This window comes from Agelaius tricolor, unplaced genomic scaffold (genome assembly GCF_023055355.1).
Source record: "Agelaius tricolor isolate 1412-34295 unplaced genomic scaffold, bAgeTri1.0.p SCAF_38, whole genome shotgun sequence".
Lineage (NCBI taxonomy): Eukaryota > Metazoa > Chordata > Aves > Passeriformes > Icteridae > Agelaius > Agelaius tricolor.
In genome coordinates, this window is record NW_027269298.1 from 527,423 (window position 1) to 545,054 (window position 17,632).

At 52.2% G+C, this 17,632-nt stretch overlaps 2 protein-coding genes across 4 annotated transcripts; both read right to left on the bottom strand.

Annotated features, from left to right (window-relative positions):
- Positions 1-209: 209 nt before the first annotated feature.
- On the bottom strand, positions 210-5,129 carry SPOUT1 (SPOUT domain containing methyltransferase 1). Of its 2 annotated transcripts, XM_071454325.1 has the most exons (12): positions 5,033-5,129; positions 4,878-4,920; positions 4,672-4,791; positions 4,207-4,366; positions 3,371-3,460; positions 3,211-3,260; positions 2,915-3,045; positions 2,448-2,520; positions 2,018-2,116; positions 1,313-1,415; positions 900-1,047; positions 210-797 (listed from the first exon to the last, which is right to left on the bottom strand). In XM_071454325.1, the coding sequence occupies exons 1-12, from the start codon at positions 5,078-5,080 to the stop codon at positions 723-725; spliced, it is 1,140 nt and encodes a 379-aa protein (XP_071310426.1). In that variant the 5' UTR covers positions 5,081-5,129; the 3' UTR covers positions 210-722. The 2 variants fall into 2 exon arrangements, with proteins under 2 accessions (XP_071310426.1, XP_071310427.1); XM_071454326.1 differs by lacking the exon at positions 4,878-4,920 and having other exon boundaries at positions 5,033-5,125.
- Positions 5,130-5,822: 693 nt separating this feature from the next.
- On the bottom strand, positions 5,823-16,093 carry KYAT1 (kynurenine aminotransferase 1). 2 transcript variants are annotated; one of them, XM_071454322.1, is made up of 14 exons: positions 15,943-16,093; positions 14,257-14,378; positions 11,932-11,990; positions 10,866-11,016; positions 10,428-10,577; positions 9,990-10,076; positions 9,756-9,884; positions 9,329-9,449; positions 8,609-8,685; positions 8,288-8,377; positions 7,757-7,943; positions 7,480-7,556; positions 7,261-7,347; positions 5,823-6,856 (listed from the first exon to the last, which is right to left on the bottom strand). In XM_071454322.1, the coding sequence occupies exons 2-14, from the start codon at positions 14,338-14,340 to the stop codon at positions 6,788-6,790; spliced, it is 1,368 nt and encodes a 455-aa protein (XP_071310423.1). In that variant the 5' UTR covers positions 14,341-14,378; positions 15,943-16,093; the 3' UTR covers positions 5,823-6,787. The 2 variants fall into 2 exon arrangements, 1 of the variants encoding a protein (XP_071310423.1); XR_011683678.1 differs by lacking the exon at positions 5,823-6,856 and having other exon boundaries at positions 7,329-7,347; positions 7,732-7,943.
- Positions 16,094-17,632: the final 1,539 nt, after the last annotated feature.

The window sequence follows — 17,632 nt, forward strand, 5'->3', positions numbered from 1 at the left end:
TCTGCTGCCAGCCTCATACCAACTGCTGGGAAGCAGCAACCAGCCCTGGACCATGCAGGCAGGAGGGCACAGACCTGGGCTCCCAGCAGCAGTGAAGGCCTGGCTGGGTGTTGGGGTGTGTCCACAATGAGCCTCTGTGAGCCACCTGCACTCCCAGAGCCCAGAGCACGCTTGCTTAAACTGCTGATGAACAAGGTGAGAGACAGCTCTTTGTGTGGAGCTCCAAACAGAGTTTATTGCAATGTAGAGGGTCCAGGGACAGAGGCCAAACAAGGCTCAGGACACAGGGTTTATAAGGGGGAAAAGGGGCGGATCTGAGGGTCAAGGGCCAATGGGAACTGAGTACAAGTGTGTGGAGGAGGGGCAGCCAACTGGGGAACCAATGAGGTTACAGGGGCGGAGCACTGCAATAAACCAGCACCAATAGGAGAAAAGGAAGGGGAGAACATTCTAGAGAGAGTCCATATAAGGAAAAAAGAGCAGTTGGACTGGGTGATACCAATATAACCTGTGGCATTAACATGGGTCTGCCAGCGCTTATGGGTGAGACCACTGCATTCAGAGCAGTGTCTCTCTTTGACCCTGGGTCTCCACAGCTGGGCAGCGCTGCCAGTTCCAGTCACACTGTGCCTTGGTCCCTCCAGGCTCCTGGAGTGACCTGCCCAGCACCCCACATTTGAAGAGCTGCCTCCCCAAGGGCAAGGTCAGTGGTTTCCCTTCCCTCAGGTGTCTTTGGGTGTCTTCACAGCCTCCTCAATGTGTGGTCTCAGCGCAGACAGAGAGATCAGCAGCGCTTCCTGCAGCAGAGCCAGGGCAGTCAGAGCACACCTGGGCCATGTGTCACTGCCCAGGCAGACACCCAGCACTGCCCTGTGCACACCCAGCACCCTCAGCCCTACCTCTGTCCGGATGGTTCTGCTGCCTTGGCTGGGACACGTGTTCAGGTAGAAGTCAAACAAGATGCTTGGGTCGGTGACCTCCAGGTTTGGGTCCACATCAACCCCAGCTTCCAAGCCCTCAAGGCCTCCAAATACAACAAGGGCATGCCTGGGGAGAGCACAAGGACAGGGTGAGAGGGCAGACTGTCTAGGTCAGCATCCAGGCTCCCGTGTGCTGCTGAAACGGGGAGCTGTGTTGTTGCTGACAGTGCCCACTGCAGCTGCCTCCCCAATGGCCAATGTGACAGTCCCTGCTACCAACTGCAGAGAAAGAGGAAAAGAATTGGCCTTGTTCTGAGGTATTTCCCCTGCTCTGCTGCCTGCACCAGCCTCACTGGGAGTTCTGAGTGGGGCCAAACAGGCAGGACACAAACCTGAAGGAGGGCAGAGTGACCTGGTCCACGGAGCTGCCCCGCTCTGAGGTGCCAATAGAGAGATCATAACCTTCCTTGAATGGGCACTCGGAAAAGACAGCACCTGGAAAAGAGAGTTTGGAGTTACTGCTGCCATGTCCTCAACCATGTGCCTTCTGGACAGGCTAAAACACTCCATGGTTAAGTGGTGGCAGCAAGAGTGCCAAAAGTGCAGCTTGAGACAGAATGACTCCTCCTTCCCACATAATTCCCTTGCTGCAAGAGTCTCCCACATCCTTTTCCTCAAAGCTCAAGACAGGTGCCAGGAACCATCCCCTAACAGCTTACAGTGTTCCTACAAGGTCCAATCAACCAGAAGATACAAAAAGAATTTTCCAGGGCTCTTGAACTCAAATTTGATTGCTGGCTGTGATGTGAATGAGCGGGATGTAGTTATGGAAATAGAGATGGGCATCAACTCATCTCTTGCTGTTTTACAGCCCTTTGGAGCAATGGTGAGTGGAGGTTACAGGGCACAGTCCTGGAGGGTGACTGGGGTGGTTCATGCCTTGTTTCATCCCTAAAGTCTGCCTGCCATGTGGCTGCTGGCTGCACATGTAATGTGCCCATCTCCTTCAGACAAGACTTCTAGGAAAGGGATGTGTGCAGCCAGTAGGCCTGAGACTGGTGTGGACACCCAGGCAGAGAATCTCTGTGCATACTCACTCAGGCAGGAGGCCAGGCGGACGCTGTAGCCCCAGTACAAGCCTGAGACTGCCCGGGGGTGCTGCGAGGACACCACGGTGCCTTTCCGCACTTTGGCTTCTGAAAGAAAGCAAAGAGGTTAAACAGCCCCTGTGATCTGGTGAGATTTGACCAGCCACAGCCATCACCCTCTCTTTTTCCAGGATGTGAATAAGTATTCTGGAAATGTGGTGAGTTCTGGAAAGCCTGTGAGTGTGTTTGGGCTGTTTACTGCTGAGAAGAACTGACAGTTCTTTCGAGTTATTGAGGCAGGCATGGTAAGGGTGTTATTAGATTTGTGTATGGAGTGATGGGAACATGCAGAACTGTTGGGTACCTTCAAACCTGTCATACAGAAGGACCAGCTCCTGCAGGACTGAAGTTTACAGATGCTCCTGGGGCCATGGATTACCTGGATTCTGGGGCTCCTTCAGGCGCACGGTGACTCGCAGACCAGGATTCAGCTGTTTGTCAATCTGCACCTCCTGCAGTGACAGTCACCATCAGAACCAGACATTCTGGAAGGACTGGGGAAGGTGGGGAAGGAAGGGAATCCTTTGAGGAAGTGGGGGTCTATTCTGGCATGGAGCTGAGATGAAGAGCTCTGTGTGTGGGTCAGGGGCTTGCTCATCAGTCTGAAGCTTATTTTGCTACTCAAAGGTTCAGCTGCATCAGTAAAGCAATGATCTGTTGGAATGCCTGGGGCCTGCTGGGGCCTGGGAAGCCACAAATATTACCAAGTCAGAAGGGACAAGACAGCAACAACCTTAAACCCCCCACCAGCCAACTGCAGAAACCCAGCAGCACCCACCCTGCCTGCTGCAAATCTGCCAGAGAGACAAGGGAAGTTGTTCTGGCATCTGTGGGTAACAGACACACCTTCCTCATCCCACAGTTAACAAAAGAGCCTCGGCCTGGCTTGGTTGGCCGGTCCAGCACGACGCCCTCCCGGTACTCCGAGTCCTCGTCCATCCGCATGTGGTGGGGGCTGTCCAGGGGGTTGAGCAGCCCTAGAACAGCACAGAACAAAGAGGTGCTGGGGGAAAACACAGGTGTAGGTGCAGGTGCTCCCCTGCTCCTTCCCTCTCAGGTCCAGTGCTGAAGTGGGGAAAAGTCCTGGCTGTCCCACACACAAGGAGCCAGAGCTCAGGAAGGAGAGAGACAACTGCATTTACCTGCAAACTGCAGGTCCTCGTGTTTTGGAAAAAAGGATTTCCTCAAGTACCTGTCACCAGAGAAAGGTGAAATGTGAAAAGGTGTGTTTATGGAATCTGGATCTCAATTCTAGCCCTGTTCTGACTCAAAGGAGCTGAGTATAGAGAAAAGCAAACTTACTGAGGGCACTCCAAGTACTGCAGGATCCGAGCCAGCTGCACACAAGCCTTGCCTTTCTTCCCAATTCCTTCAAAATCCCCCTCCACACTCCTGAAAGTGAAAGCAAGCAGCTTCTTAACTCAGCATGAGATTGGTCAAGTCTCCAGAAGACCAAGCCTTGCTTCTTAATCTGACACCAGCAGCACATCCCTCTCCTCTAACCCGTGTAAGAGGGCTGCTCCAGAGACAATCTGTTAACAGATCATCCTTGGAACTCTCTCCAAGCCTAGTACCTTTTTCAGGTTTTTGTGGTTTTTTATCTTTCTGTATTAATGTGATGTGTCAAGATATCCTGTTCCTCCACAGCAAGGTTTAAGGGTACAGGAGAACTTGGCCTCCTGTTGCTTTGTCAACCCCATGTTGGGATAAATGATCTGAGCTGCCAAGGGCAGTTCAGTCAACATCTTTTTCCCTGGGGTATAGTGGTCCCTGTAATCCTGGCACTGGGGAGAGAGGTACATGCAGTTCCTTCCTGGCCTTAGCTTAATAGAAGAATGAAGAAACAGAAAGCTGAGAGGAAATATCATGTAGAACAACATGGCTCTTCCTTCAGAGAATCACAGAATGGCCTGGGTTGGAAGGGAACTTGACAGGAGGTGGAACAAGATGATCTTTTATGAGCAGGAACACCTTCCTCTATCCCAATTTGCTCCAAGCCCCATCCAAGCTGGCCTTGGACAGGCACAGTGCAACCACAGCTTCTCTGGGAAAGCTGTGCCAGTGCCTCACCACCCTCAGAGGGAAGAACTCTTTCCTGAAACCCATTCTAAGCGTGCTCTCTTTCAGTCTTGCCTTACTTGACATCCTCTCCGTGCTCGTCGAACACCACGATCTCATCCACGCAGAAGATGGCGCAGGCGCGGGCGATCTGTCCGGCCAGGTAGGAGCGCAGGGCCGGTGACTGCGCGTTGTTCAGGATGGAGCCGGGCAGGGCCACGCTCAGCGTGTGCGGCCGGCCTGGGGAGCAGAGACATGAGAGAGCCGGTGTGCAGCGTCACATCTGCTGCTTTGGCTGCGCTCCTGCGTGATGGGGGAAAAGCAACTTCTGTTTCTTAGATTAATCACTGGTTTTCTCTTTAGAAGGATCTCTACTGCAGTGGTTGCTGCACAGTGTTTGTGCCTGTTTGAGCATGTGGACTGATCCACACCGGATCTGTGAAGTAACACCTTTCCTATCGATAGGTGACACCGACTGCCTTTTAACAGCCAGGTTTTCTAGCACTTTCCACCCAGGTCTCCCCACTGGGTCACAGCAGCATCACCTCTGTCTTCCTTCTGCTCCTCCTGCGTCTGGGCTTCTTGTTCTGCCAGCTCTCGCATCCGCTGTTTGTCCAGTTTCTTCAGCAGCTTAATCTCCTTCCATTTCTTCGTCTCTGCTTTCCCTGGGACGGAGAACAGCGCCTGGCATTAAACACCGCGCCGTGACCGCCTAGCGGCCGCAGCCCCCGCAATACTCGGCCTTCCTTACTCTCCTGCTTCCAGCGCCGCCAGTCCACCTTCCTGTCCTCAACCTACGGGGGACAGCACGCGTTACCGCCGGGCTCCCCTCCGAGCCGGACCCGGGGAACGGCCCGGGCTCCCCTCAAGGTCGCGGGCTGGACCCAGGCCCCCCTTAGCGCCCACCTGCGCGCCTCTGGGCCGCTTCCCCACGCCGCTCTCCGTGTCCGCCATCTTCCCCGCGCTGCCGGCCGCGCCCCCGCGCTGCTGATTGGCCGGAGGGCTCAGGCTCCGCCCACGGTGGGGAGGAGCCTAAGGTCACGTGGTTGGTGTTTGAGCGGCCCGCGCGGCAGCGGAGCTAAGCAGGGTCGGTCGCGTTCTGCGGGAGGATGGGTGACCCCATGCGCAGCCCTGGGCGCCGAGGAATATCACAATTCCCATGTGGGAGTGTGTATAAAATCTGTGTGCTCGTGTCTGCGAGTCTTTGCACAAGCCCTGCGTGTGTTCTGGACGATACACAGAGGCACCCTGCCCTTTGCAGGTTGTGTCATGGCCCAGATAAGAGCCCTCGCATGTGGGGGTGTTGCAATTAATCTTCCCGTTAACAATCTAATTGCACGGTTCTTTCTCTATTTCAGCAACTGCGACTCTCCCCATGTTTGGTACTTATATGGGTGCAAAAGGGCTTTCAGCAGCACCCTCACTCACCCAGGCTGAGCCTGCAGGTGAGATGGGACACCAGGAAAGGCAGGTGGCTGCTGCCTCCTTCCCCCTCTCTCTCCCTCCTGCTGGCCCATGCAGCTCTGCTTCCAAGGGGATTGGCATCACCAGCTGCAGCCCAATATGGAAAACCCACAGAGCTCTCCCCACCAGCCTGAGTGGGACAAGTAGCCACCATCACAGGAGCCAGCACAGATGAGGCAGCTCTCAAGGAGAGCTCCATCAGTCCTGCAGTCATTACAGAGACACTCTTCCATGATTGCAGTAATTCCACTTTAATAATTTAACTGCTACAAACACTCATCGCACAGTCTGTTGCACACAAGTCCCAGATGGTTGATGATGATGTTTTACACTCTTATCCAGGCTGAAATCAATACTGATGCAAGAATTTCCTCTCCAGAATTGCTCGTGTTTTCCCACCAGCTCACGGGGTGGGAGGTTGTGGTGGCCACCAGCAGTAGGAGCAGCCAAGGCCACAGTGCCTTTCCTCCCCAGCCACTGTGTGCACTTGTCAAAGGCCAGAAGGTTTTGCTCTGCAGCCTGGACGATGCTGCCAAACCCTGAGAAAGTGCCAGGAATAATTTGGAAGGTTTGACAATAGCCAGGCTATTGGTGAAAGCCTGCTTCCTGGGGAAACCAATTGTGTGGTCATCTTCTCCAGAGATGCATGGAAGAAAATTGTGGGAAAATAGTTTGTGATGGGAAATGTCATTTCACTGGGTTTGTAATCATCAGGATCACAGGAGTCACCTTACTGATGGCTGGTGATGCTGTCTAGTCCTGTGGGAACGTGAGTGTTGGTGGAAATGCTGCCCTGAGTGGGGATGTGGAACAAGACAAGCCACATTAACCCTCCAGCACGGCCTTAAAGGTAAGTCCTGAAACACTTTTTCAGAATTTAGTGATGAGACAGAGCCCAGGAGCCATCCTCACCTTGTGTGTTACTGGACGCATCCCAGAACTGATTAGCAAAGTTTTCACAGGTAAGAAATGTCAAATGTTGTCAGTGCACACAAAATCTCACTTCTTGAAATAATTTCACAGTGACTGAAAATGTCCCCCAGGCCCTGGGCCTGGAAAAACTTAACCATTTGTCTGTCAGAAAATGTTGTTGTTGAAAGCTCTGAAGTTAGAACATACCAAAGTTTTTAGGCAAGTGAAGAAGAAGAGCAGTTGGGGCAGATGAGGACCAAGGAGAGCCTGGCTCTCTCAGTGTATTCAGGAGCTGGTTTTCTCCTGTTTCCATTTTTGCAATATGTCACTTGCTGCCTTCAGTGTAGCTTCCTCCTAAAAAATACCACAGCTTTGGTCAGTGGCTCCCAGCCAAATCCTATTCCCCGTCACTGCAGCAACTGTTGATACAAAAATCCTGTTCTCATTCTGGAGCATTGCAGGTTCAGTTTGAGACAGGCACAGCCATTGGGCAGCTAAAGGGGCACCTAGAGAATCCCTTCCTTGGCCAAGAGATGTAGGATGCTGATGGGAAAAGTTAGGATGTTTAGGATGGCCCTGGCACATCTGCTGCCCCCAGCTCAGCTCATGTGTCTGCAGGAGTGGTTGCTCCAGCTGGGATGCCATGGTGGGGCTCCAATGCCCGAGGCATCCTGCATTTCTTCCTGGCATTTCTCCCATTAAACCAGCCCTGATTATTGCTCCCAACCTTGCCTTCCTCAGTGCTGTCCATATCTCACCTTTGCAAAGCAGAACCGGATGAAATTGGTGTAGTTGTTCTTGTGGGCCTCGCTGTAGAAAGCGGAGAGCGGGATGGCAGCAAGGCCCTGGGCAGAGGAAGCACAGGGAGCTGAGGGTGCTGCTCTGGGCTGGCTGCAGCCTCTGTGCCCCAGCCCTGAGCTTGGGTGGGAACAAACCCACCCAGGGTAAAGGCAGCAGGAAGGGCCAGACCCTTTTACCTTGTTCTTGACCATCCACTTTGCAAATCTGGAGTCGTAGGGCTCATCTGAGTTGGGAACATCGGGGACATCAGATTCTGCAGGAGAAGCACAGCAGGACAGAGGCTGGGGCAGCTGCCAGGTGCCTCAGCTGAGCCCCAAGCCCACATCCTTGCAGCTGGGATGAGGAACATGCAGCCCATCCCTGCTTTGACGATGGTTTATGCAGGTTCCTGTCCCTGCCAGCAGTACCACGCCCCACACCCAGCCCACCTGGGCAGGACTGCAGGTGACTCACTGAACGGGGAGATGTCTGCCACCAGGAAGTAGGTGCCCTCTGGGATGATGGGTTTCATGCCCACCCCATCCAGGCTCTGAACCAGCCAGTCTCTCTTCTGCTGCAGCTCCTTGGGGAGCTGGACAAAGTAGCTCTCTGGTTTTCCATAGAGCATGAGCTCCCTCTGGAAACCCTGAGCCACAGCCTCCTGTAAGGAGAGAGGGGCCAGTGCCCAGTGGGAAGATGGTCAGGGCTTTCTTGGGAACTGAAGTTCCTGCAATTCACAGCTGATTAGGAAGGTCTCTGCCTCCAGCCCCTCTGAACTGCCCCTTAGATCTGTCAATGCAAGATAAAGAATATACCCCAGGCAGGCTGGATTCTCCCCTCTCTCCCAGACGCAGAACAACAGTAGGGAGAGAGGAAGGAGCATTTCCAGGGCACCACAAATGACTTGTGTGTGCCTTTCAGGTCAGCTGTGGGCAAGAGGACCACCTCTCACCCCTGCTCTGAGGGCTTGGGCATTGCAGGGCCAGGTGCAGGGAGCTGCCTTACCTGGGCAATGGTGGCACAGTGGTACACGGAGTTCTGGTGCACAGTACGGAGGTGCTGCAGCAGCCTGTCAGGGCCCACAACCCAGCCCACCTGCAGCCAGGAGAGGAGGAGGAAGATGGTGAGTCTGGCTGCCTGCTCAGACTCCCCTTTCTGTGCCTGTGCTGCTTTCATTGTATGTTACAGACAGAAATTTCATGGAGCACCTCTGGTACTTTCAGACCCTGAGGCTCAAAGCTGAGCGTGGCCACAGTGTCCCCAGTGCTGTCCTGTGGCAAAGGGACAGGGATGGGGACACAATGAGGTGCCACATGGGATATTCACCTTCCATCCTGTGGCACTGAAGGTCTTCCCAGCGCTCCCGATGATCACCGTGCGCTCCCACATCCCCTGCAGGCTGGCTGGCAATGAAAGGAGAGAACCCCCAATGGCAGAGCTCAGCGTGCTCCTGACTGGGCTGAGCCCTCTGCCACCATAATCCACGGTGATCTTCAGTGTTCACAGCACATCTTTCACCTGGATGAGCCTCAGAGCACATCCCAAGCAGGCAGCCAGGTTTCTCAAGAGCATCTCCTTTCAATTAAGCATTTTCACAGGCATGTACCCAGCCCCAGGGGCTCTCAGAGATGCCAAGCACCATCACCCTGCATCAAGGTGATGGCATGTTACTCCAACTGGAAGAACGGGCTGAAACGGTGTTGAAATGGATTTCCTGGAACTACAGACATTCAGAAAACTGTGGCTTTACAAAGCATGGGAAAAAAAATCAGTTTCACTGGAGCCAAGTGGCTTTTTGCTCTAGATCTCCCCTCTGGCTTGAAGTCAGAGCTTCTGTTTAGGACCTGGTTTGGAGGCTGAGATTGAAATGCAGCGAAATACCCCCAGTGGGGGATTCATCCCTAGTAGAGCTGTGCCTGCAGGCAGCTCCTGGGATTTCCAGGAGCTCCTGGGATTTCCAGGAGCCGCCAGTGCAATGCCCATTCCCTGCCCTGCAGCCCCGCCCAGCCCGGCCCGGCCCTGCCCCGTACCGGCCCTGCCCCGTACCGATGCGGATGTGCTGCTTCCCGTCGTAGACCAGCCACTCGTACACCTCGTCGCTGATGCACAGCACGTCGTGCTTCACACACAGCTCTGCAATCAGCCCCAGCTCCCCGCGGCTGAACACCTGCAGCAGGCACGGAGTGCAGCAGAGGCACAGCAGGAGCATTTCTGAGCCCCTGCCTGTCCCTGCAGGTTGTGAGTGTCCTCCTGGCACTGTCTCTGTGCCAGGGAGGGGCAGGAGCTGCTGCAGTGGTCTAACAGTTGTCTTTGCTGGCACAAAAGACAAGGCTTAAAACCACCAGGAGACTGAGCACAGCATGTGGTGCTCCCACAGCACCCCCTTCCCTTGTGGGGTGAGGCTGAGTCACTGCTGCCCTGCAAATGTGGCACCCCAGCAGCTTCCAGGGCCCAGCATGGCCAGCAGTGTTACCTTGCCCAGAGGGTTGTTGGGTGAGTTCAGGACGATGGCTTTTGTCCGTTCACTGAATTTAGAAGCCAGTTCAGCTGGGTCCAGCTGCCAGTCTGCACTAGACATTAATTTTCCATCTTTTGGAGGATTCTAGAGAGAACATGGGAATCTTGGTTTGCTTTGCTACGTCTGCACCTTGTTTACCACTGACCTCTTTGCTGACTGCTGTGACTCTTCCCTTCTCCACCCACTCACCGGTCTCAGAGGCACAAACACAGGTGTCCCACCAGCCATTTTCACCATTGGCTCATAGCAGTCAAAGAAAGGTTCAATGATTATCACCTGGAAGAAAAGGACATATCAGCATTCTCCTGGTCCTGCTCAGACCTTCCCTGAGGAGTGCAGAGAGCAATGGGAGGGACAGGACATTTTAATCCCTAATTACTGTAATGGAGAACCTGCATTGCCTGTGGGGAGTGTCAGGAAGGACACCACCACTCAGGACAAAAAGGGTTATTTTGCTTTATGCAGAATTGAAGCAGTGCCCTGTAGCAAATAATTTCTTCCTTTGGAAGCTCAGGTACTGCAGGAAAGGGATAAAACTGGTTTTGCTTTGGAAAAGGACAATGAAAACCAGCCTGCAGGTCCCCTGGGGGAAGACTGGCAGTGCAACAAGCCCTTATCTTGGGTTACCTCATCACCTTCATCCACTAAAGCCTGGAAGCAGCAGAACAGGGCCTGGTATGCCCCCACAGTCACCATCACATTGGTCATAGGATCCAGGTCTCGTCCAAGCAGCTTCTCGAAAAACTGGGCCAGGACCTTCACCAGAGGTGGGTGGCCCTGTGGGGTGAGAGGAGGGTGGGAATTGGGTTGCAGAAGACTCCTAAACCAAGGATGAACCCTTGGAAGGGGACTGGGAAGCCAAGAGCCCTGTGAGATCTTCCAGCCCGGCTGCTTCAAACATCCCAGTAAAGCAGGGAGTTACTGGGAACAGTAGGCATGGATCAAGGCTGGATGTGTGTTTTGTCTCATGCTTTTTGCTGTTTATTGCTGCCTGGTGAGCTCTGAAGAAGGCAGGGCTGGTGGGGATGGAGGGGGTGGTGCTGGGGAGGGAGATCTGTCACTCACAAAGGCACGGGTGTACTGGTGCAGCATGTGGTTCCCCCCGCTGAGGGCTCTCATCAGTGCCTCTCTCAGAAAGTCTGGTGCAGGGAAGTCAGGGAAGCCCTGGCCCAGGTTCACCTTGGAGTAGGTAGCAGCCAGTTTTACAAACTCCACCCTGGAGAGAAGGGAAACAAAAGCACTTTCAGAGGGTGTGAGCAGTGTGCTGGCACCAGGTGTGCTCGCAGCATTTCTCTGGAAGGAGCGGGGTTGGTGTCCCTCCCGCAGAGCCATCCTGCTGCTCACAGGCAGGCAGGACCCAGCACGGGTCAGTTCAGACCTGTTGCAATTAAACCAAGGATGATGAACTATTGCACTGGGGGAACTGTTTTAATTCATTCTCCCAGAAAACAGCTTCTGTAGTCAGTGTAAGGTCACAGCTGAAAGCCTGTGATGTTTCAGATCACCCTGGACTGAGCAGGAAGGGACTTGGAGATTTTCAAGCTCGTACCAGCTCTGCAATATTTAGCACCTAAACACTGTGAAGGTCTCTGCAGAGGGCAAGGTGAGTTGAACTTGCTGCTCATCTCAAACCAAACAAGAGCCAGCTCACTGGAGGTTTGTAGCTTGAGCCCAGACACAGCAGGGCCTTGGGGAAGGACCATTTAAATCTCTTCCAGCACACAACTTTCCCAATGCCACATTGTGCCTGGCAGGATGGGAATGGCATTTGCAGCAGCCCTTGCCCTGCCTCTCTGCTTGTGGTGCCTCAGGGTGAGCTTGGAGCAGGTGCCAGGCTGCAGCAAACACTTGGCTCAGATTTGGGTGGATGGGTCAGAGGGAGGGTGGTGCTTCTGCCTGCCCAGTGGTGCAAAAAATCTGATACAGGCTGAAGTGAGAGCTGCAGGTACAGCACTGACTCACAGTAAAGTCTTCTGGGACAAACTTGCTCTGATGTGCTTCCTGAACACGTGCAAAGCAGTTGAGGGAAACTTCTGCTCTGTGCTGTGTGGCTACTGTGGTCTCAATGTGGTTTTAGGATGCTTAAAACCACATCTACCACCTGGGTAAACCAGATATTCTTTTAACTCACCAGATGTTTTTATCTATTCCCTCCAGCCTCCGAGCTTGCACTGGTCTTGACATTTTTGCCTGCAGAGAGTGAAAAATAAAGTGAGTTTGAAGCTTTTAAATGAGGCCACAAAGGGGCTGTGGCCTCTCCAGGGAAGTTTTTCCCACCAGAAGGTGTGCCCTTTAGTATTGCTTCATGGGCTGCTCCTGACTGATCTTGGAGCAGTAATAACTGTTGCAGTGGTTTCTGCTTTCACTTACAAGTTTCAACAAGAATTGGGAAAATAGATGAACAAGAGAAGCTTTTATACACTCACTGGGGAGGTGGCAATGCCTTAAACCTCATTACCTGTTTGGATTAGTCATGGGGTCAAGCTCAGCTAGGCTGTAACAGCCAGGCCAAGGACCCCAGACCTCAGGCTTTTACCTTCCATAACCTCTCCATCTTCATGGGGAGGACCTCCTTACTCTATAAGCCATTAAATATCCCCTTTTCCTAGAAGAACAAACTATTTAATTCCATGTTGCTCTATGAAGTAGCAGAAGTAGATACTCTTCTGTCCTGATGAAGTGCTTGTGGAGAGGGCTTGCTCTAAATCCTATAAAATGTGCAGTTTTCTATTTAAAGTTCATGTTAAACCCAAGCAGTAACTAGGTACAGGCAAGAGAGAGCCCAGCACAGAGGTCAGTGTGATGTACAGACACACTGAGGTACCAAGCTGTGACTGGTTTGAAATTTCCATGTACATCAAGGCTCAGGGGAGTGGAAAGAGACAGCAGGAAACACTGAAAGCAAAACCCTCCTTCCAGTTGGATAAGCACAGTGGGAGAAAGTTAGATGTGCTTTATGGGGAATTCATCACGAGGATGAGGAAAAGCAGCAGAGACAGAATTTAGTAACTCAGCAGTGCAGGAAAAAGGCACCAGACAGGGAAAGGGCTGGAAACTGGAGACAAATGATGCTCAGTGCACCAGAAAGAGACAGTGAGGGGGCAGGAGGAGGGCAGCCCTGAAGCAATGAGTCAAGAAAGCCATTGTCACCACAGCAAATAAAATACATTTGAACTGGCACAAGGAAGGCACGTGAAAGCAGCTGAGGTGAGGTGCAGAGCTGGGATGTGCAGGGGTCTGTGCCCTGCCATGCCAGGATGGTGGGGGGGACCCTGGGTCAGCCTCCTCCCAACACTCAGCTGCACAGCACTTACCTGGTCCCCTCTGCTGTTTCCACAGCACTGCACCAGAATTTGGGCAGTGCCCCAAGGATACTTTGTGCTGAGGTCCTTGGATTTTTATACAGCTTCAGCCCTTACTGGAGATCTTTGCAAACACCCAGACGAGGAGCTCTGTGTTTCAGAAGGCACCAGGTGGACTCTGCTCCACCCTGGTGCCAGGCAGGCAGCCAATGACAAGCAGAAGTCACTGAATCCATGGCAGCCTCTCCTCTCCTCTCCTCTCCTCTCCTCTCCTCTCCTCTCCTCTCCTCTCCTCTCCTCTCCTCTCCTCTCCTCTCCTCTCCTCTCCTCTCCTCTCCTCTCCTCTCCCTCAGTTTTGCTCTTTCTGCAGAAGCTCATGGCTGTTACAGTCACAAGACCTGGTGCCTGAGCTGATTTGGGTGGGAGCAGAAGGATTTATGGCTTGGGAAGTAAAAGATAGCTGGAGGTAAAATATTAACAGCTCCAGTGCTGTTCTTGTAAAGTGTGGCTGCTGAGAATTTGACAGATGACCAAGTGTGATGGGGATCAGAAGGAAGAAGGTGCCTTAAGCCTTGAAATTCCCAGTTCTGAGGAAAGGCCTTGTCTGCTTTAGGAACAGAAATAACAAATACTTTTTTTTTTTTCCTGATATCCCCTTCATCCCATCTTATCCCAGCCTGTGTGTGATGCTGCCATAGAGAGCAACACAGGCTCAGGACAATGCAGCCCTCAAATCTGTTTCAGCCTGTTCTGTCCCCAGACAGAAGAGGCAGTTTGCCTGGCAGCCACACAGGAGAGCTGGGTGCCAGTGCAGAAGCCTTGGCATCCATGATCTTCCACCACTGACTCTCTGCTGTGTGTGACTGCCTTGCTCTGCATGTTGGGATCTCTGACTGGGATGCTGATATTCTCCAAGTACTTTGCTAGCCAAGAGGCTCTAGTACAGACCATCAAAAGAAGCAACCACACAAACAAGGAGCCTTCTCCTCTATGAGGGATATCCCCTTACTTATGAGGATCCTTTAAATGCTCCCTGGAAATAAGCAGATATAGAGGAAATTGCACCAGAGTGGCTTTTTCTGATATGTTCTGTCAGCTCTGAGCTGCCCTGGGCAGGCTGCCAGCCAGGAACAGTGCCACTGGGCATTCCATACCTCTCTGGAGCACGAGCTATGTCCAGCACTGCTGTTCCTCTGCAGCAAGAAGTGGCGCAGGGACGGTCCCGCTCTCCTGAGCATGCCACGGCTCCTGCTCTCTCACTCCTGCAGGCACACACCTGCAATTCCCAGACAAAGGACAGGGCTGAGACAATTGCTGCACAGGTTAAAGCACACCTGTAGCTGGGATCAGGCAGGCCCAGACCCAAAGCCGAGGCTGTTCTGCCACAGAGAGGAAAAGGCAAAGCCAGCTGCTTTGTGTGTCATCACTGCAACGTCCCCAGTGCTGGGGCTGTACTTTGTGCCCATGACACACAGGATCAGGATCACAAGGGCAACCATGACTTCTGCCTCCTCTCTCCCAGTCCAGGCTGCCCCTGCTCTCCTCTGCACCGATGGGAGTGGTGTGGACACCAGTGAGAGGGCATCCTCTGGGAATTTGGTACTCAGCACCAGCTCCCCATCCAGTGTCACTGAGCCCAGGTAACTCTTGCCTCTGCCCTTCCTCCCTTGCAACACTTTCACCTTCCTGGCCCATACAGAAATCTCTGGCCTCTCAGCTGCTGCAGCTCTGGTTTAGTTACAGAATAAGTTAAACTTATTCCAATAAGTTTTATTCCAATTAACAGGAATAAAACACCTTCTATGTCTAAAGTGATTTTGGTGATTATCTTTCCTTCAAGGCCCCAAGCAAATTGATTTCTGTGTGTAAAATGCAGCCTGTTCCTTCACCTCAGGTTTCTTTTACTATTCTACAGCATTACTTACACATACAATATTTAAGCTAAAATAAGTGAATGTTTTGTTAGGTACTTGAGATAAAAGCAATGAGGCTGGAGGATGTATGCACCTTTATAATGATCAGCCATGAATTAATTTACCTATCTGCCAAAAAATTAATTAAAACAGATTTGAAGCTTACCAGCCCACAGGTAAGCTCTCAATACTCCTAAGGGCACTTTGTATCCTTACATGCAGGATGCAAGTCTCCAGTGTCTGCATTTTTTGTCATTTCTAAAAAAAGTGTAAAGCAGCTGCCAGCTGAGACCAGTGAGGTTTCACATCTGTTTGCCAAGTGGGAAAAAATAGCACAATTTATGGAAAAATTGGAAGCCAGAGCATCATATTGATTATGACTGCAAAATCTCCACTTTGTGCTTGCATGACACTGAGATGTGGGGGGACACTGCTTTGGGGTGCAAAGCAAAGGAGTCCTAGAATGAGGAGACCTACCCTGCAGGGGACAGAATCAAAGTGTGGCAGTAAAAAAGGCTTTATCAGATAGCAGCAAACACAGAGCTGTGGTGGAGCTGTGTGCTGGACTGAGGGCAGCACCTGGGAGCAGCCGACCGGGACACCGCTGACTCTGGAAGGGTGAACTGGGCTGAGCAGAGGATTTTGGAGGTGACAACTGGGAAGGTCACCTCGGGGACTGGTCACTCACCACCTCCAGCCCGCGGGTCGCAGCCGTCTCCTCCATCCCGGTGCTCCTCGATCCCCCCCTTGGCAGCTCGGGGGTGCACCCGGGAGGCTTTGGGGACACGGCTGTCCCTGGATGTGCCCCAGGAGGAGCGCAGCACCAGGGCGAGTGCAGGGCGAGAGCAGCAGCAGCAGCGCCAGCAGGAGCTGACACTGAGGGACAAAGCAGCTGCCAGAGGAACAGCGGGGACAAAAACAACTTACATCGAGCTGGGCCGCGCTGCTTTAGGCTGCAAAGGCTGGCACAGCCGCCCAGGCTGCCCTGGCACACATCCTGCCTTCTCCTCTGCCCGAAAGCCTTCATGTGCGGCTGGGACTTCCTGGGAGGAGCCGCTGAGGCCGCAGGAAGGCGGGGTGAAGCTGCAGCCCTGGTGAGGAAAAGCGTTCTGAGGGCTCTGTGGGCTCTGAGGGTTCGGCTGCCTGGGGAAATACCCCAGCTTGTGTTCAGGTGGAAGCTCACTCTGGCATAACCATAGCGGCATATTTTTTGTGGTTTGTAAATACTTTAGCGTGGCAATGGCAAGGAATTTGCCTTCGAGTGAAGCCTTTGATCATTTTAAAAAATGAATTTTTAAGTCAAAATCCTCTCAAAAATTTCGCCCTGCAGGCTTAATATTATTCGAGAAGGGAATGGATAAGTGTAAGGTCCTTCTGCCACGATCCTGCAGCATTACCTGGCCCTGGGCTGTGGGTGGGAGCCGAGCTCTGCCTCAGTGCTTGAGAGCTGACAGCTACTGCAGTGAGGTGTTGAGCGAAAACTGCCTTCTCTTCCCTCTTCCTTTAGTGACAAGGCTTGACCTGCACCCGTGAGTCAGGTCCTGTAAGTCTCCTGAATAATTTCTGTCGCCCTTTCACAGCAGGAAAAAATGAGCCATGGGGAAAGGAAGCGGCTGCATCCGCTGTGCCAAAGGTTCCCAATCCCAACGCGACACCCCTCAGGCATCCCTGAGGTGATTAAGCAGGAGGGAATGTCTACAAGGAGAGGAAAACTCTGTTGTCTAAATTTCTGTTTAAATCAAACACTGAAACAAACAGATGGAAGGAAAATTTGGTTCTGTAGAATGTTTGTGTCAGATCTGGAGCCTTCAAATGGCTCAGTGGCATTTTTTCCCGCGCTTTCTTTGCCCTGTCCTCCACCAGCCTTGTGTCTTCCCTGGCTGTTGTTTGTCCCTGAATTGAACTTGTTTGTTTAGATGTATTAGCAAAAAGCCAGTTTAGCAGAAAAGTGGCCAATTTTCTGTCAGGTTCATGAGTTGAACTGGTTCAGGGTAGATATGAGGGCAAAAGGTCTTGCAAGGAAAAAGAGATGTGGGCAGGGAGGAGTAGGGAGAAAAAGGGATGGACACAAGCCCCCACCTTCTCTGTCAGGATTTAGACGTTATATTGGTCCAAAAGTATAATGAAACTTCACCCTAATGCCCTCTTGGAATTTAGCAGAAATTTCTGGATGAGGTCAGTGATGTAAAGGGCACATCCGACCTTGTACTTTTTACTATAAAACTCAAGGAAAGTTAAAACCTTAATTTTCTTCAGGTAATTTTAATTTAATAAATGCATTGGAACATGAACAATTCTTAACTAGCGTTCAGTTAAAAAAAAACAACTTAGCTATTGCACTGGGCTGATAAGAGTTTACAGCCTTATGTCCTGGCACTGGTAGGACATAAGGCTGTAAACTTAAGGACATATCCCAGCTCCTCTGGTACAGGTCCTTATGTTATACAGTCCTTATATCCCCATATGTAAACATAAGGACATATCCCAGCTCCTCTGGTACAGGTCCTGTGCCTGTGGCTACAGGAAGTTGCTAAGACTTATAATATTCCTTGAAAGCCACAGATGCACTTACTTTATTGTTCCACACATCACTGGTGTAGACAAGTTAAAATTGGCT

Bases quoted from the DNA above. Each gene is read 5' to 3' on its own strand.
- SPOUT1 (XM_071454325.1), bottom strand. From the start codon at position 5,080: ATGGCGGACACGGAGAGCGGCGTGGGGAAGCGGCCCAGAGGCGCGCAG. The intron at 3,461-4,206 runs GTAAGGCAAGAC...TTTCACTTTCAG, and splicing joins GAGCACGGAGAGGATGTCAA to GAGTGTGGAGGGGGATTTTG. The intron at 1,048-1,312 runs GTTTGTGTCCTG...TGCTCTCCCCAG, and splicing joins GTCACTCTGCCCTCCTTCAG to GCATGCCCTTGTTGTATTTG.
- KYAT1 (XM_071454322.1), bottom strand. From the start codon at position 14,340: ATGCTCAGGAGAGCGGGACCGTCCCTGCGCCACTTCTTGCTGCAGAGG. The intron at 11,991-14,256 runs GTATGGAATGCC...CACTCTCTGCAG, and splicing joins ATAGCTCGTGCTCCAGAGAG to GCAAAAATGTCAAGACCAGT. The intron at 8,686-9,328 runs GTACGGGGCAGG...TTTCATTGCCAG, and splicing joins GAAGCAGCACATCCGCATCG to CCAGCCTGCAGGGGATGTGG.